The 25,873-nt window shown below is 43.4% G+C and overlaps 1 protein-coding gene across 5 annotated transcripts in view; it reads right to left on the bottom strand.

Moving 5' to 3' along the window:
• Positions 1 to 25,873, bottom strand: part of LOC126480743 (uncharacterized) — a 1,220,032-nt gene that overhangs the window by 84,166 nt on the left and 1,109,993 nt on the right. For all 5 annotated transcript variants that reach the window (XM_050104017.1, XM_050104016.1, XM_050104015.1 and 2 more), the window contains 3 exons: positions 10,440 to 10,847; positions 6,219 to 6,375; positions 5,586 to 5,692 (listed from right to left, as the gene is read on the bottom strand). In XM_050104017.1, the coding sequence (XP_049959974.1) occupies positions 5,586 to 5,692; positions 6,219 to 6,375; positions 10,440 to 10,847 (672 nt within the window). The remainder of the gene's footprint in view (positions 1 to 5,585; positions 5,693 to 6,218; positions 6,376 to 10,439; positions 10,848 to 25,873) is intronic.

Raw genomic sequence — 25,873 nt, 5'->3', positions numbered from 1 at the left:
AAAATTCCGAATCGGTGTAAAACTTCTCTGATAGATCCACTTGGACAAAATGTAATTCTGTCAACTGATTAATTTAGTTCAATGCTCAGAAAGCATCTCATGGCACCAAGGTCCCTGACAACAAATCTTGCTGATAACTCATCCCTGAATTGTTCTGGCCTATCTGAGTCTGTTGACACAATTACAATGTCATCTACATAGATGAGTGGGAAGGCTGGATGTTTTTCTGCATTGTGTAGACAAAAACATGAATCTGAATTTCTGGATTGTAACTCAACTGATGTTAATGTTGCATTCAGTTTGGCATACTACTATCAACCAGCTTGGCATAGCCCATAAATGGCTTTTCTAAGTTTACACATTTTATCACCAGATTTGAATGTTTAGAGCATGTCACTTGCCTTCTTGACTATATGATTATTTTTCTCAACATATTTCATCTTTTGTAAGAATTCAACCAGTGAGTCCAGCTGTTCCAGAAATATTTCTGTGTCAATTTCACCACTGAGAAATCAAACTGTATGACATGCCTAATCAAATTTGACTGACAAAGCCAAGAGTAGTTTAAATGATTCAATTCTTGCAACTGGAAAATGTGTTTCCATAAAGTCAACTAAAGGCCACTGGTTGTTTCCACATGCACTTGTTCTTGTTTTTCTCCCCAGTAAAGATCCATCACTTCCATATTTATTCCTCAAAACAGTCCCACAATCAATTACCCTTTCATTTATGATGGCTCATCTACGATGTCCCAGAATAATTTTTTACCAATTATCAGATTTTATCATATATGGCCTCAAATCACTCTCGATGATATAGACCATGTAATGCATTACTGACATTCTGCTCTGTTGCATTGACAATTAAGTTAATATCTGTCGAGTTTACACCTGGCAGAGCGTGTCGAGTAGCTGTGATGTTTGGAGAATTATCATCTTCATCACATGATAAATCATCATCGGGATTCAATTCTTGACCAGTAATTATTGGAAGTCATTCATTTTCAAAGCCGTAGACAGGTTCATCATCTGACAATGGCTCTAATTCGCTGTTTGTATCACCACTGAAATCTCCTCCCAAGGAATTCATGTTAGTGCCTCCTCTTTGGTGATGATCTGTTTCATGTTCATCTTCACAGGAGTCCACCTGAGTCTGTTTGGGCTCAAAACTGTCACGATCAAGGAACTTCACACCTCTTGGCACGTGAATCTTGTAATCTTTTGGTACCCACAAACAATTGGTTTTTGAACAGTAAGAAACGTCACAAAAATCCCTTCTTTGACTTTAGGATCGGACTTTCCTTTCTTTGGCAATTTATCCAGGATGTCAACCTTTTGACCAGACATACAAAGGTGAGATATGTCAGGTTTTCTCTTCAGTCACTTCTCATGTGGAGTTCCATCAGGCAATCCTCTAGTTAAGCAATGATTTCAGACATAGTCAGCTGTGTACAGAATGGATTAACTCCAAAAGTTTGTTCAAGATCCTTTTTTAATCTGGTGACGAGAGTGAACTGATTTTTCCTTCAAGCCATGTAGTGAATCTAGTGAGAGTGACATCACTGAATTTTAAACTGTCACTCAATCATTTTTGAGCATTCTGATCACATCTCGCAAGGACAAGTAGCCTAAGTGAGTATGACAGATTTGCATATCACTTCTAACTTTTGGCTCGGTAAAGACGCATGCCTTTGGACCATTTTCTTGTAAATAAAACAAATTACAAACTCTGTTTGCATTCAGCTTGACTTTATCGCTAGTATCTCATATGATGGCACCAGTTTTCTCAGAAGTCAATGTGGGTTTGTTGTTCACAACCTTTGTCAATGAAATGAGATTAGTTATGAGCTTTCACCCACACAAAGCGTTTTTCAGCATTATGGAGTTAGCATCACTGACTGCTGTTGCGATGCATGTCACCTTTAGCTGTTACCTGGGTAACACTGTTGTCTGCAAGCACTAAATTCTCTTGTGTTTCTACCTCACTGTTAGATTGTTACACATGTGTGATGTGCAACAACTATCTATGCACCAAAAAATGTTGGAGCCACAAAACTTTGTAGCAGGGTCATTCACAGAGAAACATCTATAAGCTTTGATGATATTGTTTGCACATTGTACACTTAGTTTCCTCTTGAAAAACCTCTCATTTTCTTTGAGTCCATTCCTGTTACAAAAGCTACATCTGTAGGCCGATTTTCCCTTTTTTGTTTTTGTTCTGATTTGTCACTTTCACTTACAGCACTTTTTGGCTTTTTCACAAAACTGTTACCTAATTTAGCACCACAGCATTTGCACTTTTATTGTTTTCTGACTCGTTATCTTGTGTTCTTCCAGGATTTTTATTTTTAGTGCCTTGAATGTGGTAGATTGTCATGGGATTAATAGCACACCTAAAGTTGTTGATTTTAAGCAATGCCAGACGTGATGTAGTGCAGTTCTTTACTTGGTTCAGAGCGGGGGGATTGATGGACAAAATAAAGGCTGCTTTTGTTTTTCTGTCTTTTATTTTTGTATCTATTTTTTTTCTGTCTATCACTAGCTATGTCTGTAACCATCTTCACCAGGCACTGAAGCTTGCGGTATGTCTCCAGATAGGTATCCCCACCCAAATCTCATGTTTTCTCAAAGTGTTGTGATAACAGTACAACAGCATTTCCAGTTGAACTCCATGTACTCTGTATGCACAAGTCATACGAGCCATATTTTGCATGTTAATGAACTTACTTCTGTAGTTTTCAGCTTTTAAATTTAAGTTTTTGCCTAACTGAAAAATGTCACTGTTCACAACCGCATAATGTGGACTTGCAGCTCATTTGGATTTCGTTTGAAAATACAGGCATGACACATAATAACTTTGTTCGTAACTGCATGGAGAGTACCACATAACTAGTATATCAAATGACTTGATAAATCTAAAAAGAAAGATGATGAGACTTACCAAACAAAAGTGCTGGCAGGTCGATAGACACACAAACAAACACAAACATACACACAAAATTCAAGCTTTCGCAACAAACGGTTGCTTCGTCAGGAAAGAGGGAAGGAGAGGGAAAGACGAAAGGATGTGGGTTTTAAGGGAGAGGGTAAGGAGTCATTCCAATCCCGGGAGCGGAAAGACTTACCGTAGGGGGAAAAAAGGACAGGTATACACATCTCTGCCCAAACTCTTTGCCTTTACAAATGTCTGCTTGTGTCTGTGTATATGCGGATGGGTATGTGTGTGTGTGCGAGTGTATACCTGTCCTTTTTTCCCCCTACGGTAAGTCTTTCCGCTCCCGGGATTGGAATGACTCCTTACCCTCTCCCTTAAAACCCACATCCTTTCGTCTTTCCCTCTCCTTCCCTCTTTCCTGACGAAGCAACCGTTTGTTGCGAAAGCTTGAATTTTGTGTGTATGTTTGTGTTTGTTTGTGTGTCTATCGACCTGCCAGCGCTTTTGTTTGGTAAGTCTCATCATCTTTCTTTTTAGATATATTTTTCCCACGTGGAATGTTTCCCTCTATTATATTCATATCATTAAAATGACTTGATAACACGCACATGGGGAGATCACACTAGTAACTTGTTGAGAGGGGGGGGGGGGGGGGTACATGTCTGATGTCTGATCATCACTGTCAAAAATTAGAAATCTTGCTAATTTTCATGATAAGACTGTAAATCTGAAAACACAGAGTCATGTGAATAAAGTTTCCATTAACATCGCAAGACGCAAGACACAATCTGGTACTTGATGGCTTTAATTATGAAGCCATACAAGGTGATGCAATAGTGGAAAGTCTGCTAATACTGTTACATTAACTCCGAGATCCATTCAGATGTTAACATCCGCACACAGTCAGCGGTTGAAAGCACAACCCTATATATGACCATGTTCCTGATAAGAAAGTTTGCTAATGCAGTCAACTGGCACACAAAGCCATACAGCAAAAATAATGTTATATCTTGTAATGGAACTGCTCAATAAACCTCTTTTTTTGTGAAGTATCGAAGTAGCTGCTACACTATTATTTAAAATTACGAATATTAAAATTCTGTATTACAATCGTAATTATTGTTTTCTATAATTAGTTAAGAAAATAAATTGATATAAAAATGCTTTTGTTTATGAAATGTTAATTAACTGTATCTCTTTGGTTAAGAAACACTGATTGTATCTCCTTACATATGGGAACTTCGTATATCTTTGTAATTCCCAACAAGTAATTGGAGTCAGTCTGTTGTGCAGTTACAGAGTTACGGAGTTAGTCTGTTGTGGTTGCTCTATAGAGCCAGAATGTTTAGTCTGTGAAATGAGGCATTGTAAAGCTATTGTGGGAGACATGTTCATTAAAAAGTTAATGTGAAGAAAGTAATATGCATCACAGTATTATTTCAACATACATATTTCCAATTAACAACCCAACTGTGTCTCACAGGACGGACAACCTACCATCTAGACAACAGTAGAATAACAATTTCAACAAGCACAAAGTTAAGTAGAGATAATAAACTTTGGTTACTGTACCTGCACCAGCTCATACCGATATGTTTTTTACTGTGCAAACACATGTAATGTCAATAGTTTACAAAGTTTGCTAATTTTTTTATTACCACAATTATTGTAGTCAACAGAGAAAGGGGCGGATACATCCATTGTATCTCCTAATTGGGCTAAATGAGATTGTTGCAAGACTAGTGTAATTCTGGTTAAAAGGACTACTCATAATTATTTGGAACATAATGTTGATGACACAATATTTCCATGTGATAACGCTTATTCTTTGTACGTGAACACTGACACTTTCAAGTGAAAGAGTATTAATGTGTCTCATGTCAATGACATTAAGGTGGATTCCCATGGCTTTTCTTTTATGTGCAAGTTTCACACCAAGAAGAATCTAACTGCAATTTCAGATGCATATACTGATACATCTGCAGATACTCTTTCCACTCTAAACCTGCAACTGGTACTTTTCAGTTCCATCCGAAGTCTGCACAAAACAATGGCTCAACATAAATAATCTCAAATGATCATTTTAAGAGGATAAGCATTGATACTTACCTAGTGACTTCTAAGATAAAACTTGAAATGTTACGAATCCTCCTTTCTTTTTTGAGTGATAGTACACTGTTCGCCAAAGTAAAATTATTCCCGTACACCCCCAAATGAAAATTATTAGTGTTGGAGTAGTAGTAGTAGTAGCAGTAGTAGCGGCAGCAACAGCAATGTTGCAGTAGTAGTAATGCTGGAACTGCACATCTTATTCATTCCATACCTTGTAAAATCTAACTTGCTGTTTTGTTCCAAGTGTACAACTACTTTTTCATGAGTGACCCACAAAATATAGTGTCAGGTGTCAACATCTTATTGCATAAATACATTAACACTTCATTTAAAGCAGACAAATAAAAGCTGCATATTAGGTTCATTATTTCTACTTGAAGTTGATATTGTGAAACACATAGTGATGTATTCCCTCCACCCTCTTTCCACTTTCAGAATGTGAACTAAGAGAAACATTCAACATCTATGCAACACCTCCCTCCCAATTCACTAGAGGCATCAATGATTCATTAAAATTATATTAAATGAAACCAGCTTACTCTGCTGAAGGGCTATTAAGGCATATGCCATGTCATCCTGATGCATGAATGTGAATGCATTGCGGCCATGAACCTCATCTGCCAGATATCCGGCCACGACAGATATTCTGAAACAAAAAAAAAAAATCACCATACTGAAATATCTTTTCAACAGCAAGTCCATCTAGGCTAAGTGCTCTTATGTACTAAATACATTTTGTGCCACATTACATTCATTCTCTACTGTAATTAAGGACTTTTTCTGAGATAGTTCCACAAACTGAAAGTAAGTCAGACTTGTATTTTAAAATAAAAGTTCATTCCAAGTCAAATGCAATTAGACTAATGTAATACTCTCTTACTGAACATTATACAGAAAAAGGAACAGTTTTAGTTTGTTTTTTGGGAGAGAAATGTTAGACTGTTTCTAACCTACTGACATGTCAAGCAAGTGTAATGTTATTGTCAACAATGTAATCCTCAATATAACAGAAACAAAGAAAAATTTCCCAAAATGCTGAATGTGGGAATGAACAAAGGAGTCATTGCGAGTCAGTCTCTATTAACAACCTCTGTACATGAAATGCTATGTGTATATTCCTAGCAACTACTACAAACAGAAGTAGATGAAAACTACACAAAACTGAGTAGTACCTGTGATCTGAATACACAATACTGCCATCTTTTAGATGCCTCGTTTGGTACTCATCCAGTGTTGCCTCCAGGAGAGATAACTCCATGACTTTTTTCTCCCGGAACAGTTGGACGACAGCAACCAGGACATTGTCACTGTTGCTACTTGGAACTGTGTCTGAAACATTTAAATTCCCACCAAAATATTAATGAAATACTTATCATCAAAAATTTTATGACATGTTAAAAAAGGATTAACAAGGCATAAAATTCTACAGTAAAATCGTATGTGAAATGTCAACAGTATTCCGCTGTGTCACATAGTCCTCGAGATTAACTAAGGCAATAAATACGGCCAAAGTTTGATCAAAACATTCTTTTCTGCTTCTCTTTTTTATTTCTGTTTATGACTTAATAAACTTTGAAAGAAAAAGGAAACAGAAGTTAATTATAGGATATGGAAATCTGCTGAGAAAGTTCACACAGCAAAAACCAAGCAACTCTTTCCAGTGTTTATCAATGAAAATAATCAATGTTTGAGTCTACTCACCGATCAGCAGCTGGAGAAAACTAATATAAAGATATGGAAATATGCAAGATTTCAGAGTCAGTGGCTTCTGCTTCTGGCAGAAGAGTAGAAGGGACAGGAAGAGGGCGAAGAAAAACGACTGGCGAGATTTAGGAAATGGGGTGAGTTACGGAAAAGTTGTCCTGAACCCCCAGTTAAGGGGACTTACTGGACAGAATAAGAAGTAGACTTTCCTTCTCACCCCGCAACCTGCACAGCGAAGTCATTACCGGAAGATTTGAAACTGCCTGCCTTTGACAAATGACAACTTAGTGTTTGCACATACAAATCTCATACTAGCTCCCCGGAATGGTGTAGCACAGTCAGTTTTGAAATCAGATGAGTGTGTGCTAATTCTAGGACTAAGAACAGAAGATATGAAAGTTACCTCTGCCTCAAACCTCAAGAGGACTGTAGCAATTATCCACACTTTGCAGTTAGCTGATCCACAGAAAGATTCCCAAGAAGATATGCCCGTAAAGCTTTTATTTAGTAGTTATCATTACTAGAGCGAGCAGCCTTGCTGCAGTGGTAGCACTGGTTCCCATCAGATGACTGAAGTTAAGCACTGTCTGGCTTGGCTAGCATTTGGATGGGTGACCATAAGGATCTGCCAAGTGCTGTTGGCAAGCAGTATGGACTCAGCCCTTGTGGGGCAACTAAGGAGCTACTTGACTGAGAAGTAGCAGCTCCAGTCAAGAAAACTGACAACAGCTGGCAGAAAATTACTGGAAGATCGTCATCTGCAGTTTACTGATCCACATTTTTTAAATAAATTGTTCTGTTTCCTATCATATTCAATTGGATCCTCAGTGGGAGCAGATCTACCATCTGAGTGAATTTAGTCGTTGTTAACTTTGTACTTCAGGCTCCATGTCCACAGACGAGCAACTGAGACCACTGTAGGAATCAGAGACAATAACCATAACTACACATCATGATACAATAAAGACCAATAAAGATTCTGTCCTCCCTTGACAATTTCAGGCATTTTATCTTGTACGTGATCCTTGAAGCACCCTTTGTCTAACTAAGAAACAAAATATTGTTCTATATTGTATTAACTAACTGAACACAGAAAGCAGAACTTATAGTTTACATAGAAGATGTCTTGACACATTTCCCCAAAGGATACTTACCAATCTTGTGTTGGACTACATTACAAAGAACCATGAGAACTCGCTCCTCCTGAAGAACCAAGTACCGCCGTGTTTTTCCTTCTGCACCAGGCAGATAACAAGAATAAACTTGTTAAAATAAAGTGAAGGATAGTTTTTTATGCATCTTCTCACTAGATCAACACACTCTCTATCACAATACTTTGGAGGCAGGATTACATCACTTGGCTATTATCAGTAACATTAAGCAAGCATTTCTGCAACTTGTGTACCACAAAGACATTAAGGATTTGACAAAATTTCTGTGGCATAACCAAGTTACGGAAAAATACCATGCCACAAATGAAGTAATGACTTGCTATTCCCTAGACCTCCATTCAGCCTGACATGCAGTCCATTTTTGCTTTTGGCAACGCTGAAAGAACACACTTCTAGACATGAGGCTGTATTTCACGTCACCACACAGATACTAGAAAACAATTTTTTTCGTGGATGACTTCATTTTTGGCACCGGTAATGACAATGTAGCTGTCACTGTGTATTATGAACTAACGGCCCACATGAAATTATTGAACTTCCAATTAGCAAAATGATGCACTACTTCATACCAGTTACACAAGATATGGAGAACCAAAGGATAGGAATTTACCACAGACACTCAAGTTTTCGGCAAGGGAGAGGTTCTACATTAACACAGATGTCACAGAAAAATTACCTGATGGATCCACTGCCAAAAGGAAACTACCACAGACTGTAGTCAAATTTTATGACCCACTAGGACTATTTTCTCCTGTGTCAATCATGACAAAATTAGTGTTCCAAGGAATGTGGTGTAGGGGCTTTGACTGAAATCAATTGCTACCCAACAATCTTGTGACACAGTGGAATACTTGAGTGTCCACTTTACATTCCCTGCCTCACATTTGTATCCCACAATGGATGTCAAGTACTAAAAACCCAAATGTTCAGATTCAAATATTCTGTGCTGTTTCGGAACAAGCATACTGGGCAGCTCTGTACATCCGCAGTATATTACATGGCTGCACAATGACTCACTTAACCTGAAGAAAGAACAGACTTGCACTCGTCAAAAAGATAACACTGCCACATATCGAACTTCTAGATGCACTTGTAAGAGCACAGTTACTGCGATATTTCTGTGAAGTTACAGGGTACGAAATTACTCATTCAGTGTTGTGGACAGATGTTACAGTGACTTTAGGCTGGATGCAGAACAATGCTAATCGATGGGATACTTTCACCTGTAACCAAGTGACAGAAATTTATACACGTACGTCACCAAGTTAGTGGGAACGTGTCCTGGACACGATAAGCCACGGATCACTTAACATAAGGACCGCTGGGCAATCTAATGCAATCTGCACACGTTTGGTGGAAAGGACCTCTGTGGCTTGCACACGCAGAAGAACATCGGTCACCCGATACTCCGGACACGCGCCGTGACCTCTCGGAAGAGAGAAGGAATGTAAAACATGTGATGGCACTTACTATACCACCCAGCCTCTCAGACATTTCCAAATTCAGTTCCTGCTGGAGACTAACTCGTACATCTGGCCAAATCCTTCGACCGACTCACAAGATTCGTCACAAAGATAAACTCGTAAAGTGTCGACAGCATTCGAACCTGCAAACACACACACTTATTGCATCAAAACAGTACGATGCCAACACTTCACGCAGGAAATTCAAACAAGTCGGATACGTTCATCCGTTCGTCGAAGACGGACTCTCGCTCTGGGAGGAACATTACAATTTTCAGACCTCACTGGTGAGCGACGACATCTGATATTCGTCAGCAAGTCACATCGCTTCAGGAGACTTCTCACCGGCAATCTCAGAGACCGATCATTTCCTTGCCAACAACAGAATTGCACAGAAGTTCACAGCACGACAGACGTCTCGGTGGGGAGAACGGTGAGAAAAGGATGACAGGTAGCGGGTCTTCCTCTCGGAGATGAGCACGGTGGGGAGGATGTCGGGAACCGATGTACTCGAGATATTTATATTTGTGATTGGCAGTACTTTTTCCTAAACCGTCAAATTTTGTCAACTCTTTTGTTATATATGCTGTGACTTGTAAGTAAAGAGTTGTGTCAAACTGTACGTCACTACTGCGAATAGAGACAGAGCTATCCAGGTGTCACTGCCGAGCACCCCTCGACATTTTGCGAGTATCTCTCTCCTAAACTTCACGAAACTTCTCCCGCATACGTTACAGGACTCGCACACTGCGACAAAAGGACGTCGCAGAGAAACGGCTCGGCCACAGCCTCGGGGATTGTTTCCGGAAGGAATCTTTCACTCTGCAGCGGAGTGTGTGCTATTACGAAACTTCTCGGTAGAACACGGTCCGGGATTAGAAACCGGGACCTCCGCCTTTCGGGGGCAGTACGCTAGCTGCTCACTACTCGTGAACCGCCCTCACAGCATTACTTCCGCCTTCAATATCGGGCGAGGTTCCGGGTTCGCGTCTCGGCCGGGCACGGAGTTTTAATCTTTCTTTCCGAGTAATTTAGCGTTTCTGTCGACACTTACCGCGGTGTCGGCGCGGGCGGTGCGTGGCGGGCGGCGGCTCGTGGGACCGCGGGACCTGCAGGTAGCCGAGGAAGTGAACCAGCTCGTACGTGGTCTGCTCGGCGCCCTGGCCGGCCGCGCCGCCCCCGCCGCCGCCGCCGCCTCCGCCGGCGCCCGCAGTGGCGGCGCCAGAGCCGGCCGCGCGGCCGCCGGCGCGTTGCGCCAGGTGAATGTAGAAGGAGCGCCGGTGGTGCTCGGCGGCGCCCGCGGAGCCGAAGAGGCCGCCCAGGCCGGCGCGGCCGCCGTCGCAGGACGAGCCCACCGACGCCGTGGACGCCGACGTGCCGGGCCGCGACGCCGACGGCGAGCTGCTGGGCGTCGAGCCGCCGGCCGCGCCGTCCTCACAGCTGCTCTCGTCGGACGTCAGCGCTGCGCACACACACATAGAGTCACATTACGAGAGGCACTAGCCGACCGGGCGAGCGAGGCGTGCAGGTGGGCGAGTGCCGCAGCGGGCGTGCTCGGCTGAATGGTGAAGCGCAGCGGACAGTGGCCGACGCTGTTTTCCTCGCAGCGTGGAACACAAAACTATTTGACGATACAGTAGCGTCCTGGCTGCGAGCACTTCCGAAGACGCGCGCAGTTGGCAGCATCGGCGTCGAGCAGAGCGTGCGCGTGCAACGTGAACCAGTTTATCTCGAGCGTGCAGCGAGCGGAGAGCCGTGTCCTTTGACGAAATTACCACAGCGGTACTACAAGGGCCAGAAATTTGGCAATCTAGTTATTCTCAGTGCAAAAGTAGGCCGACTGCATGAAAGACCTATAGAGTCAAACAGCAATGAAGCTTAATACTGACGGTAACTAAATATTTTTATAGCGTAATTCTGCTCTGACAAATGTAATTAGCTAACGTGCCTCGCACATTTCTTGCCACTAGTGACTTTAGATGCAATTGTTTAAATTGTGTAACATTATTTTCGTTTAAAATAAAATTTGAAAAAGGAGAAACTAAAGTCACTATTAGTTACTAATTGTAAACTCTCACATAATGCATTAAACTCTTCAAACGGTTCTCTCTGACACTGGACTCGCTTTCTGGAGGACGACAGTTCAAGATCCTCGCCCAGCCATCCTGATTTAGGTTTTCCACGATTTCCCTAAAACGCTTCAGGCAAATGCCGGGATAATTCCTTTGAAAGGGCACGGCCGACTTCCTTCCCAATCCTTTCTTAATCTGATGGGACCGATGACCTCGCTGTTTGGTCCCATCAACCAATCCTCTCTGTTTCACTAGAACAATTGGATCTCTCCTTACAACGAAGACATGGACTTTCAGAAATGTATGTCCTTCCAGTATCAAATCGGATAGCAGTGCGTCCGACTCTTATTGTTTGGTCTCTGCAGAATGCTATAACAGGCACCGCTGGATAGGGAACTGCTACTACGGACACTACAGCGTCGGCTCGCGTTATGACGTCCTCGAGCGTTTTGCGCTGAGGCCGAAGCCTCAGTAGCAACTAAAGTGATCGAGGCGAAAAGATGAATAAATATGAAACTTCCTGGTCGCTTAAAACTATGTTACGGATCGAGACTTGGAACTCGGGACCTTCGTCTTACGCGGGCAAGTGCTCTACTGATTTGCCCGCAAAAGGCGAAGGTCCCGAATTCCGAGTCTCGGTCCGGCCAGCAAGTTTCATTAAGAGCACAGTCCGCCGTAGAGGGAAAATTTCATTACGAATAAATTTACAGGTGCCTGCCTTGGACAAATTTTTTTTCTTTCTTCTATTACCCAAACATACTTCGCTGAACTTTCATAACATCAGTGGGCTTTTATTTTCTTTGTATAAAACAACAATAAAAATGCTCTTCACTACTTGTACACCTACAAATTCGAGTTTCCAAAAAAGTATTTACAAATGTGAAAAACAATGCTTTTTTATATACCTTGCTACCATATGCTGTGGTTTTCCTGGTTTTTGTTACGTTTCACATCAAGTCGTCTTCCTTTCACAGTCTGTCATATGCAACCATATAGAACTTGCAGCAGAAAAACGAAACCACAACAATGCCAGTCGTAAAGTTTCGAGCTAAACAATTTTTCTACATTAAGTTCCATATGGCTGCAGACGATGAACAGTGAAAGGACGACAACTGAAATACAAAGCACAACAGAGCGTGTACAAACACAGTATGTGATGGCAAAGAATAGATGTAAACACTGTTTAAATTTGTAAAAATTTTCTTTCCATCCTGGGTTTTCCATTGTTTAAAGACTTACTTAAGAATTTGAATTAGTTCAGATGGTTCAAATGGCTCTGAGCACTATGCGACTTAACTTCTGAGGTCATCAGTCGCCTAGAACTTGGAACTAATTAAACCTAACTAACCTAAGGACATCACACACATCCATGCCCGAGGCAGGATTCGAACCTGTGACCGTAGCGGTCGCTCGGTTCCCGACTGCAGCGCCGGGAACCGCACGGCCACTCCGGCCGGCTATTTGAATTAGTATGTATACAAGTAGTGACGAGTATTTTTCCTGCTGTTTGATGAAACACAATAAAAGCTCACTGGTCAAGCTCAAACTTCAGCGAAACCAATCTGGGTAAGAGAAACAAAGAAAAAAATTGTTTTTGCTCCAGGCGGACCCCCTCCAAAAAAAAAAACACCAACAGAAGAGCTTCAACCTTAAGAAAGATGAACATTATATTTTCAATGGAACTACGTTACAGACCTAACAAAAATGATACAGAAAACCTAGTACATGGAAAACATCACGACGATGAGATGAGCTCATGGAAACTTCAAGCATGACTTTAGGACGATAATTAAGAGAGTTACTATTGTTAAGTTCATTACGACAGATTACGGAATTAACAGCAATTCAATCACTAGAGAGGTCAAATCATACGAAGCTGGTGACGTCAGTAAACACTACAAGCAACTTTTCAAAATTAAGGTGCATAACTAACTACAGACGCGTTTAGTAAACTACAACGGAATGTTCACTCTTCAGTAGAGTGTGCGCTGGCGTGAAACTTGCTGGCAAATTAAAAGAGTGTGCCGGACCGACACTTTGCCTTCGCGGGCAAGTGCTCTGCCAAGTGACATGACTCACGACGCGTTCTCACACCTCAGAGTAGTTTGAAAGGTAGGGGACGAGGTACTGACGGAAGTAAAGCTGTGAGGACGAGTCGTGAGTCGCACTTGGGTCGCTAAGTTGGTAGCGTACTTACCCGCGAAAGGCAAAGGTTCTTTCTTCAAGTCTCGGTCGGGCGCACAGTTTTAATCTGCCAGGAAGCTTCGACTTGATTAAATATATTACTAGGTTATGGCGCGCGCATGTTGCTTTGTTCGCGCGCGCGCGCGCGCGCGCGCGCGCGCGCGCGCGCGTGTGTGTGTGTGTGTGTGTGTGTGTGTGTGTGTGTGTGTGTGTGTGTGAACGCTTGTCCATCTGGATCTCCCACTTCAGTCAATTTTTATTTCTGGCCAACCACTGCATACGCTATAATTTTGGACGAAATCGGTGATGACGATTAGGCGCGGTCCCATGTTAGTGAAAACGAGGCTAAAAGCTCACTCATCGCTTGGTCAGTTTTAATGGATGCACAGTCTAAGGAGTTTGTGGTCCAAAAACTTTATTTGAGTTTTATGATAGTGTGTCTTATTAATGGTTAGCAGTGAGGTTTCTTGCGTGGGAAGAACTAATAAGAGTCAATTGCGAAGGTCAGTTTTGGTATCTTGCATAATGTTGATTATGATGCTAATGAGAGTGCGCATCATTTGTCAGTTTTGAAATTAGTCAAACAAAACTTTGTTACACATGTTTGCTTCACACGTTACACGATCCAGCCACATTCATGTGACCATCGCCTGTGTTCGACGTCAACGTGTAATAACCACTCACAGACAGCAGGCAGCAGCACTAGCAGTAGAGGGTACATAATCGTGTAAGGGCCTAGTTCGTAAACTGTTCACGTGCCGCAGTAATTGAAGTATGCCGAGCATGGCACAATAGCGCTATCCAAAATCCGCACCGAGGCAACTCTGTGCATTACGTGCCGTGGACAACAGGGATGAAAGACGGTAGTGGAGATGTGCGCGGGCGAATAGACGTGCAACTGTTAAGCAGCTGCCCGCCCAGATGAACTAAGAGTTTACCAACAGCGTCTTCTCGACGACTATTCAGCGAGCGCTGCTGCGTATGGGCATCCGCAGCAGGGGCCTAGTTCACATGCACCCGTGCTGACTGCTACTCATCGGCGACGAAGGCTGGAATTTACACGATAGTATCGCCACTGGGCGTCCGCTGAGCGGCGTGAGGTGGCCTTTTCAAAAAAAAATCACGTTTTATTCTCCATCTGACAGTTGGCCGTTGGCGTGTTGGAAACACCCTGCAACAATCGTCGGAAGGGCTCAGGCTGGAGGAGGGGGTGTTATGGTCTGGGGAATGTTTTCGTGCCACTCAAAGAGTGATCCTGTCATATTGGAAGGCACAGTGGATGACACAAGTATACCTGTATCCTTGGGGACCATCAGTTTGTGTTTCTTAGCACGATGGGCAGTGCAACGTGTCACAAGTTCACAGTGTACGTGCTTGCTTGGGAGAGCACCAGAACGAGTTTACCGTGCTCCCCTGGCCTCCAAAGTTCTCGATTTAAGCGCAAGCCAGTATGTGTTGGATCCCCTCGATCGGGATGTTCGCACCACGGATCCTCAACGGAGAAACCCACCGCAGCTACCCACATCTACATCTACATCGATACTCTGCAACTCACATTTAAGTGCCTGGCAAAGGGTTCATCAAACCACCTTCACAATTCTCTATTATTCCCATCTCGTACAGCGCGCGGAAAGAGCGAACGAGCGCCGATTTCCCTTATTTTATCACGGTAATCGTTTCTCCCTATGTAGGTCGCCGTCAAAAAAATATTTTCGCATTCGGAGGAGAAAGTTGATGACTGGAATTTCGTGAGAAGATTCTCCCGCAACGAAAAACGGCTCTGTTTTAATTATGTCCATCCCAAACCCTGTATCATTTTAGTGACACTGTCTCCTCTTTCGTGATAATACAAAACTTGCTGTCTTTCTTTGAACTTTTTCTATGTACTCCGTCAATCCTATCTGGCAAGGATCCCACACCGCGCAGCAGTATTCTAAAAGAATGCGGACAAGCTTGACGCAGGCAGTCTCCTTAGTAGATCTCTTTCACTTCCTAAATGTCCCGCCAATTAAACGCAGTGTTTGGTTAGCCTTCCCCACAACATTTTCTGTGTGTTCGTTCCAATTTAAGTTGTTCATAATTGTAATTCCTAGGTATTTAGTTGAATTTACGGCCTTCACATTTGACTGATCTGTATCGTGTAACCGAAGTTTAACGGATTCCTTTTAGCACTCATGTGGATGACCTCACACTTTTCGTTATTTGGGGTCAATTGCCAATTTTCGCACTAATATATATATATATATATATATATATATATACATATATATATATATATATATATATATATATATTCTAAATCGTTTTGCAATTTGTTTTCATCTTCTGATGACTTTACTAGTCGATAAACGACAGCGTCATCTGCAAACAACCTGAGACGGCTGCTCAGATTCTCTCCCAAGTCGTTTATATAAGTAAGGAACAGCAAAGAACCTATAACACTACCTTGCGAAACGCCAGAAATCACTTCTGGTTTACCCGACGACATCGTCAGTTACTACAAACTGTGACCTCTCTGACAGGAAATCACGGATCCTTCACATAACTGAGACGATATTCCACAAGCACGCAATTTCACGCACAACACTGGGGGCGGAATGGGTCCATATCAGTGTGACTGGACAGTGTATAGGGAAGTAAAATAATATTGCCGAGTAGATACCCACACTTTGTGAGTGCTGTGGGCACCGAGGACAGTGTATAGGGAAGTAAAATAATATTGCCGAGTAGATACCCACAGTTTGTGAGTGCTGTGGGCACCGAGCGACCGTGTATCGGCCCAGAACAGGAACTATGTGACAATTCCCCATATTGAGACATGTGTCAGTGTGTTTGCAAATAAGATACATTCGATGTTTTATAAAGACGCGACCAACACCCAAAATAATTTTATTGCAAGATAGAATTTATCTGTGAGAAGATGGCTCATGCTAGCAAGTTATGTAACAGGAATTTATTAATCATCAATGCAGTTTAATAATGTACAGGTCTTTAAATAAAACTTCATTAAAGAGCAAATTTATTGAGAGAATGTTGTTAGTTCGCCTAGTTTTTTAAACAGTTTCCTATGTGAGGTTAGCGAATAGGCATCAGATGTAAGTCTTACAAAGCGTTTCAGCAATGAAAACTTTTCGCTTATGTACAGAATTGCCACAGAAAATTCTTCAACAAGACATTACCGAATGCTATCAAGCAAGTCCATTTTCTGGTGCCCGCATCAGCAATTACATGAAGCGTAAATATTACTGAAGCTAAGCGTTTGAGCACATCTACACGAGGAGTAGCCATTAAGTTTTTTACCGCCGCACAATACCGTACCGCGCAGCTAAAGAAGCAAAAACTAGATGTTTCGTGCGGTATTTCGTTTCTGCAGCTGAATGTGAGAAACACTGCAATAATTCACACTGAGGTGACCGAAGCGTAGCAAAGCACGCCACCATTATTGGTCAGATGATCCAGAAACTTCCAGTTTGGTCAGGTAGACCTGGATGACGAAGGACAAAGTGGAGACTCTGTGCTCGAAGATCGGCGTATCACAATGGAGAAAGTGAAAATAAGTCACGTATCAGTTTGCGACATCGTGAACATGACAGAGGTTGCCACCCGCTGGAATCCGCGACTGTTCACTCCCGTTGAAGCAGCCCGCTGAACTGACGCAGTAGCGGCAATCGTGTCTCGCCAACACAAATGATTTCTCTAGACACCTAACCACCACGGACGAGTGTCAAATGTACCATTAGGACTCCAGGGAACAGGAACGAAGCAAGCAGTGGAAACGTGTGGAATTACCACCGCCGAAAAGGGCGAAAACCAAAGCATCATCTAGGCAAGGTGACGCTGAGCGTTTTTTGCGACAGCCATGGCGTAGCGCTAACGGATTACGCTCGTAAGGTGTAAACCGTCTTAGGAGCATACTGCCGAAATCTTCTGACGAAGTTACGTGAGGTTGTCAAGAAGACGTGTTGCGAGAAGTGTTTCTGCTACACGATCCTAAGGAAATGCAATCCGAAAACAAAGGAAGTAGGTTACAGTACGTTTGTTCGCCCACTGCTTGAATACTGCTCAGCAGTTTGGGATCCATACCAGATAGGGTTGATAGAAGAGATAGAGAAGATTCAACGGAGAGCAGCGCGCTTCGTTACAGGATCATTTAGTAATCGCGAAAGCGTTACGGAGATGATAGATAAACTCCAGTGGAAGACTCTGCAGGAGAGACGCTCAGTAGCTCGGTACGGGCTTTTGTTAAAGTTTCGAGAACATACCTTCACCGAAGAGTCAAGCAGTATATTGCTCCCTCCTACGTATATCTCGCGAAGAGACCATGAGGATAAAATCAGAGAGATTAGAGCCCACACAGAAGCATACCGACAATCCTTCTTTCCACGAACAATACAAGACTGGAATAGAAGAGAGAACCGATAGAGGTACTCAAGGTACCCTCCGCCACACACCGTCAGGTGGCTTGCGGAGTATGGATGTAGATGTAGATGTAGATGTAGACAGCACCCCAGCTCACTCAGTGCAGGACGCAGTTACATATGCTACTTCTTTATTATATTTTTCCCCGCCCCATTTCGTTATCTCATGACATGGTACCCATTGATCATGACATGGTACCCAACGACTTCTCCTCTTCCTTCTTCCTCTTGTTCTTCTTCTTCTTCACTTAGATGAAGAAATCACTGCATGGTAGGCATCTCCAGAATGAGGACGAGGTGATTTTCGAGGTGAGTCGGTTCCATCTTAGACGAAGCAATTTCTACAAGCAAGGTCCTCTGGTGTAACATTTCGATTCTAAGGAATAACTACTAACCCAGTCAGGCCCTTGAAAGACGTTCGTGGGAACCCAAAACTATGTTTAGGTAGTTTTTAAGTATGGAACATTCCACTGTGCGCGCTTTGGCTTAACATATTTGCAGATGGGAAGTGGAAAGCTGTCGGCTCAAGTTATCGACAAGACGCGACGGGGAGAGTCCGTCTCCACTGCTGTGGAGGCCCGCTTATACTCTGGCGTTGCGACTGGGCGGTTCCTTGCCTTGAAAGTCACTGGGAAAGAGACGCGAGCAAAAATGTCAACGCGGAACAAATTAATGTCAAAGCAGTGTACATACATGTTATGATCTATTGTTTGCTACGAAATATCAAAAATCTGTATAACGAGGAACAGTAAAAGTAATTGTACAGAGAATACACTGCGACTGCGATACACAACAGTTGTTGCAAAAAGGTTAGCAGCTTGAACAAATCGAAGCTCTCCTTCAGCGCCCGCCCAACTGGCTAAGCTCAAGTCTCACGGCACGGTCTAATGGCACTGCACATCAGGTCCACTGAAGATGCTACCTTAAAGACGGGCGACTTCAAGTTGGCACTCACGCGCAGTCGGGTGACAGAAAGTACACAGGGTGGAACCCCAAGATGATTTCTTCAAGCTGACAATGAAAATTGTCTCACCAGCCCTCTCAATTTTCTCGGACAAGCCCGTTTCACCACAGACAGAACGCACAATAGTCGCAGCACCCGTGTACGGACCGTTGAGAAATCGCAGCCTGCAGCTGTCAAAAACCATAAGCACAGATTTGGATCGTAAGCGCGTGCAGGCATACGCGATGATTGGTCAGTAGTCCCACAGCTCCTTACACCCAGTGCGAGCGTACACTGGAAGACACAATCCACATGTTGTAGGAAGATGTTCAATTTGATTCTTTCGCGCGTCCTCGGTTCCAACCTGATGGAGCTTCAGAACACTATCCTATACGCCTTTCCCGAAATTCCTGTTTCACGAGCACCGAGACCATACGATCGGATCCCAGACACCAGTCGTGACTGTTAGGGCCCCAAGCCTCCCCCCTCCCCGCAAGAATTCTCGCTGCCCTTTGGCACCGTTGCAACAACACCGGCGTTGTTCGAACGAGTACAATAGAAGTTTCTGCAACAACGCAAGTCAATGACGGACCTTACTTCTGGTAGCATATGTTCCTTTCAAGAATGAAACGAAGTAATAATGACTCGATACACCTCCCTACTAACTCTAATTTCTCTGGTTTTCTCGTCGCGGTCATTTCACAAGACGTATGTGACGGGAAGTAATATGTTGCCCGCCTGCTCTTGGAGCATACGCTTTAAGGATTTCAGCAGTAAACCTGTGCGTGAAGCACGTCTTTCTTGTGAGTATGCCACTGGCGATTGTTGAACATTTCCGTAGCGCTCTAGCGTCTACTAAACGATCCCGTGACAAAACGCGTTGCTCTTAGTTGAATCTTTTCTATTTCTTTCTCTTTAATCTATTTTCGTAATCTCAAACTAATGAACAATACTTAATAATCGGCTGGAAAAACATCTTGTGCGCCATTTCTTTAATGGATGCATTAAATTTCCTTAAGATTCTCCAAATAAATCTCAGTCTCACACCAGCTTTTCCAACAATCTGTTTTACGTGATCATTCTACTTTAGGTCGATCTGAATGGTTACTCCTAGGTATTTAACGGTATTTACTGTTTCCATTACTTTGTCGCCCGTAAAGTTAGTGGAGCTCTTCGGCTATCTATAGGCAGTACTTCACAGCCATTCAAGTTGTGGATCAACCGCCTGCATCAATCACCAGTGCTTTGCAGGTCTTCCTGCCATTCGCTTAATGTCTTCTGGAGCTACCTTCCCATAGACAACAACAGGTTCTGCACAGCCATCGAGCTTTCGAAGTTATCTGCTAGATCATTTACATACACGGCGTCTCGAAATTTACGATACTACTTTAAAGTGTTACAGCATCCAAACTAATTAAGATATTCACAATAAGTCTGACTCACGTGACACATTATCTTACAAAGCTTTTATGCCATTCAACCAATCTCAACATATGGTGGTAAGCACAACATCCAGTTCATATTCAAGCTCCATCCACACCGGCGCAACATATCCGCATCAACTGTGGCAAAGTCAGCAACGATTTGTTTCTTTAAGCCATTGATGTTGTCAACAGGTATTTGGTAGACTCTGTCCATGACATACTCCCATAGGAGGAAGTCCATCGGTGTACTGTCAGGCGAGCTCACAGGCCAGGGAACTGGACCACCCCTGTTAATCCGGTGGTCTGGAGGAGGAGGAGGAGATTAGTGTTTAACGTCCCGTCGACAACGAGGTCATTAGAGACGGAGCACAAACTCGGATTAGGGAAGGATGGGGAAGGAAATCGGCCGTGCCCTTTCGATGGAACCATCCCGGCATTTGCCTGAAGTGATCTAGGGAAATCACGGAAAACCTAAATTAGGATGGCCGGACGCGGGATTGAACCGTCGTCCTCCAGAATGCGAGTCCAGTGTGCTAACCACTGCGTCCGGCGGTCTGGAAACACCTGGTCTAGAATAGCAACACTTCCTGTTGCATATTTCTGTACCACTGGCATATCGACGTCCGCGAGAGTGGTTGGTTTCTATACAGTGTTTGGAAGTTGCTTTGATCCTGCGTGCCCTACTTGTTCGAAATAAATCATTCCACACACGGAGCCTTTTCCGAACTTTTTTCATTACGCTTCACTTACGACATCGTGGAACACACAGACACAAAACTTTTTAAGTCTGTCTGTCACATAAGCGTGAATATCTTAATTAGTTTGGAAGCTACAACACATCGAAGTTTATGCGTACCTTTTGAGACACCCTGAACAATGTAAACAGTTCCGCCCTTATAAACTCCCTAATGGGCTTCCAAAATTTCCTTTACACCTGTCGATTTTGTTCCGTTGAGAATGACGAGGTGTATCTGCAACGAAACCTTGAATCCAATCACAGGTGTGTTCCGATATTCGGTGACTTCCTATTCGGTTCCCTAAACGACAGTCGAGGAACGCGGAGTCAACCTGGGCGCCTTTGTCTAGAGCACTATTAGATGTCATAGACGATGAGAGCAAGCTGTGCTTGGCAAGATATCTGCAGAATCCATGCAGAGTTTCATAACGGACCTGCCTGTCTGCTTGTGGGACGCCACGCTGAACAATTATTGTTAAGTGTAGCACTTTTGTGCAGATAAACGAAATAATTTCAGAAATTTGTGTCTACTTGGAGTTTTACATCGATAGCAGACATTTTCGCTCCCAACTTTCGACTCGCTTATAATTATCGAAGCAGGGTTTCGCATCTCAAACTGATAGGTTTACCCTCGTCCATAATCATGAAATTTTTTCATCATAACGGAAAGAGCCTGTATACTGCCGACGATCATAGACACACCAGACTTCTGAGTGGTACAGGTGGTATTATTCGTAGGTGTCCGCCTCCGCAGTTTAGAGATCAGCGCGGCTGACTGAAACGCAGGGAACCCCGGTTCGATTCCTGGTACTGGCACGGATTTGGAGGTTTGATATGGGATGCACGTTGCCTCTTGAGGTGAACTGAGGAGCTGCTCGACCGATTAGTGGAGGTTCCAAGCTCAAGAAACCCAACAGCGACAGGGAGAGCGGTGTGCTGACCACAAGCCCTTCCATACCGCACATCCAATGACGCTATTGGCAGAGGATGACAGGGCGGTCGATCGGGCCCAATTGGCTCGCCTAGGGTTAGAAGGCGAAACTTTATTCATCACTGCTGCCCTAAACATGAATTCTTCAAAGCAAAGCAGGTTGCTGTATAAAGTGAATACGAAAGTTAACTTCAGCTATGCATATGTAACTTACATTCCTCACCACACGACATAGATTTATGTGGCAGTGGCAACGGCGTAAGGTCCTGTATTATTCTATACGTTTCTGCTTTAGTTAATCAAAATTAATTAATGATTATCTCCCAAGCGAGGAGGCACGAGGTTCATTACGGAGTGTCCTTGTGGTGCTATATGCGGTCGTGGGTGAGCAACATATTACCGTAGAGAACAGGACGTTAGTGGAAAAGTGAAAGTCGAAATTCGAGGAGTGCATGTATACAATGCCGTAAGAAACAATGCCTCGTGTGAACTGTCACGAACTACTTCCGACAATTATTCATTCTGAACCGGAGCAATATTCATATATCAGAGAAATCAGACGACAGGAAGTGACTAAAACGAACTAGGTAAATGCGTTACAGGATGGAGGAAACCTAGAGGCACTTGAAAAATAGCGCAAAAGTCAGAACAACAGTATCAGTGGTTTTCTTTTTATCGTTCCTCTCTACCGTCCATCGCTTCCCCCTTTTCCCAATAACTCGTTTCAAGCATGTCGTTCTTGTAAACATCAGAATTTTAGGTGTAGCAGACTAACAGTTAAAACCCCTAAAGATAGAAAAATCTCTCCTGAAACTACTTAGCCTGCAATCCTCCCAAAATACATGAATTAAAAAGTTTCTCCAGAACTTCTACGGCGGCGAAGAATAGTCCAAAACCCCACGAAGGACTGGCAATAACAAAACAAAAATAAGAGAGAATGATGGCTTGACCCGAACAACGGGCACACGACGGAATGGCCTCCCAACCAAGTACTACTCTGTAAAAATAACGCTTTGAGCAAACACATGGAAGTATCCAACTAATATTAGGGCTATTATGAAGGGAAATCGAGCGACAAGTTCGCCGCTTAGCGCAGAACATTCCGCATGTTAAAATCGTCAGGGGGGACATCGGACGATTTCCAAGAACGAGGTTATCTGGGTCACGCGTCCTCTCTGAGCCAGGGCAAATCTTATAAGTTCTAGTGCTATCAACTACAAATATTTTGGCTAAAAAATCTTCAGAGCGGCATATTTTGGCCTGTGACAAAAAATAAGCCGCGCTATTGTTACAAGTGGTAACAAATAAATACACGGCAACAAAAGAACATCAATACTAACGTGCTGTTTGAAACAAGTAAAACGGAAAAGTACAGCTTAACTTTTACCTGCAGTTATATTCAGAAATCCATTACGAGTGTACGGTGGTGAGCACATCGCAGGAGCACTATTTTCGAATATTTGCTCATGTCATTTCGTTTCCTAACTCCGTGCTGAACGATAAAGTGCCTGCAAGCCTTCGAGCATACCATCTTTGATATATGACGAATATCTCCAAGCGATACGTACAAAGGGGTAAGGGGGTGGGTGAGTTGTTAAATTTGGGAAAAGTTCTCAAAATCCCAGAGTTTCACAAGATGCACGGTGTCGTTCTTGCATGGTACACCAATGGGGCCTGCCACGTGCCTCTGTACAGGTCACACAGTTATCAGGTAAACCTATCAAAAATGCAGTTGCATTTCCTCGCACCATTTTTAATTTAATGACTAAAATACCTGGAAAATAGGTCGTAAAAGAGTTTTGTACATCTCTCTCTTCGTACAACTACACTTCCCATAAAGCCGCCAAAGACTTGCAGTCTGGCATCTACACAGGGTGTTCCGGGAGGAAAGGTTATTAATCGGGGATATAACAGGAAGGAAGCAATAAAGTCTTATGAACTTGGGCTCTAAAATGCCTCTACGGTCTCCAACCGGATCACCAATGATTAAAATCAAGGCGAAGTTTCCTGAGACCGGCGGAAGATTACGAAGAACCTAAAACCAGACTGGACCTTCGGAAGAAGACCTCAAATCAACACTGGATGGAGCGGAAAGGGGAACTAGCAGCAGGACGCGATGAAAACTGGGGCACCTGCAATGTGCTAAACAGTCTACGTACACTCTCAATAAATGGGGCTACCCCAAAAATTTTAAGCTCTGCGAATGCGGAACACTACAAACGACGCTTCACACGCACTCCTGCCCAGCACCCCGCCAAATGCGTTATTGAGGACCTTATAGCAACAAAGTCAAATACAACTGACGTCGCCCGTTTCTGGGCAAGAAACGTTTAGCTCTAGCCTAAAATCACGATATGTATTTCGTATTTTTATGTTTATTGTATTGTGATCTTCACACAGTTTTATGTCTACAATTCTAAGTTGCGTTTTTTGTATGTATTACATAGATGAGTTGACAGCGCGCCAGAATGCCATTCGAGGAGCCGGGGTCCGATTCCCGGCAGGTCGCAAATTTTCTCCGCTCGGGAACTGTGTTCTACACATTATAATATGTAACTTGGTCATGCTTCCGACACGAAGAAATACTCAGTTCTGCAAAAAGCAAAAAGTTGTAGTTAATAATTTTTCTAATGAAATTTGGACCTAAAGCTTATTTTCTGTTTGGCTATGTTTTGTAGGATGCTTTCTACGTTCCTAAATACCGGTAGCATGTCATCTGCAACTAAGGGACGCTATTGTGATTTTGGCTGAGAGTTACCAACTAACTTCAAACGTAATTTTATTTCGTGACATATTTCGCGACAATGTTTTGCGATTACATACAGTTATTTCCGAACCGAGGAGTATGCACATAAGCATCCAGAAGACTTGCTCGAAAGCAAATATTAACTTCGTGCACGTACACACCACTGGCACGTATGTAAACGACGAGTTGCAATTCGCTATGAGAAGTAGAACGGCCACGGTAGTGCAGCACTGTTGATCGTGTGTAATGTTGTTAACATGCCTGGTAGGGTATATAAGGGGCGCGCACAGCGTCAGATGCTGAATGGTCGCTGTGAAGGACACGTAAATACCGCGTTAGGAAAACTTGACAGTTTGAAATGGGTCTTCATTATGCGTCTCCATTTACCTGGCTAGTCGACTCGTGCAATAACCAGCTTTGTGAGGCATTCGAATGTAACGGTGGTCCTACGTTGGACTACACAGATACGTGAGGGCAGGTATATCGCCATCGAGGTTCCAGGCAGCGTAGTCTCATCGCTACAATGGAGGATCGCCGTACTGTGCACCAAGCACGTCGTAACCCCAACTAATACAACATTCTGTGTCATCCCACATCACTGGTTGAAGACTAGCAGCAACTGGAATAGCGAATTACGTCGATGCGTAGCCTTCCGTTACCTGGGGGCCCTGCATTGCGTTCAGTGGTAACCAGCGTTTCTACACTACACCGTCCGCCTCCACAGCTGAGTGGTCAGCATGCCAGGATGCCATGCGACGAGCCGGGGTTCGATTCCCCGCCGGTCGGAAATGTTCTCCGCTCGGGAACTGGGCGTTGTGCTGTCATCATCATTTCACTCTCACTCACATGCAAGTCGCCGAAGTGGCGTCAACTAAAAAGACTTGCACCAGACGACCGGTCTACTCGACTGGAGGCCCTAGCCACACGCACATTTCATTACACTACACCGGATGACAATCGCCGGCGATTATGGCGGCGGGCTGGGAAGAGGTTCCATTCTTTCATTGTTTTGCATTGGCACAACGGCGGAACTC

The sequence above is a fragment of the Schistocerca serialis genome, chromosome 5 (genome assembly GCF_023864345.2).
Source record: "Schistocerca serialis cubense isolate TAMUIC-IGC-003099 chromosome 5, iqSchSeri2.2, whole genome shotgun sequence".
Lineage (NCBI taxonomy): Eukaryota > Metazoa > Arthropoda > Insecta > Orthoptera > Acrididae > Schistocerca > Schistocerca serialis.
This window is presented reverse-complemented; position numbering and strand designations above follow the sequence as displayed.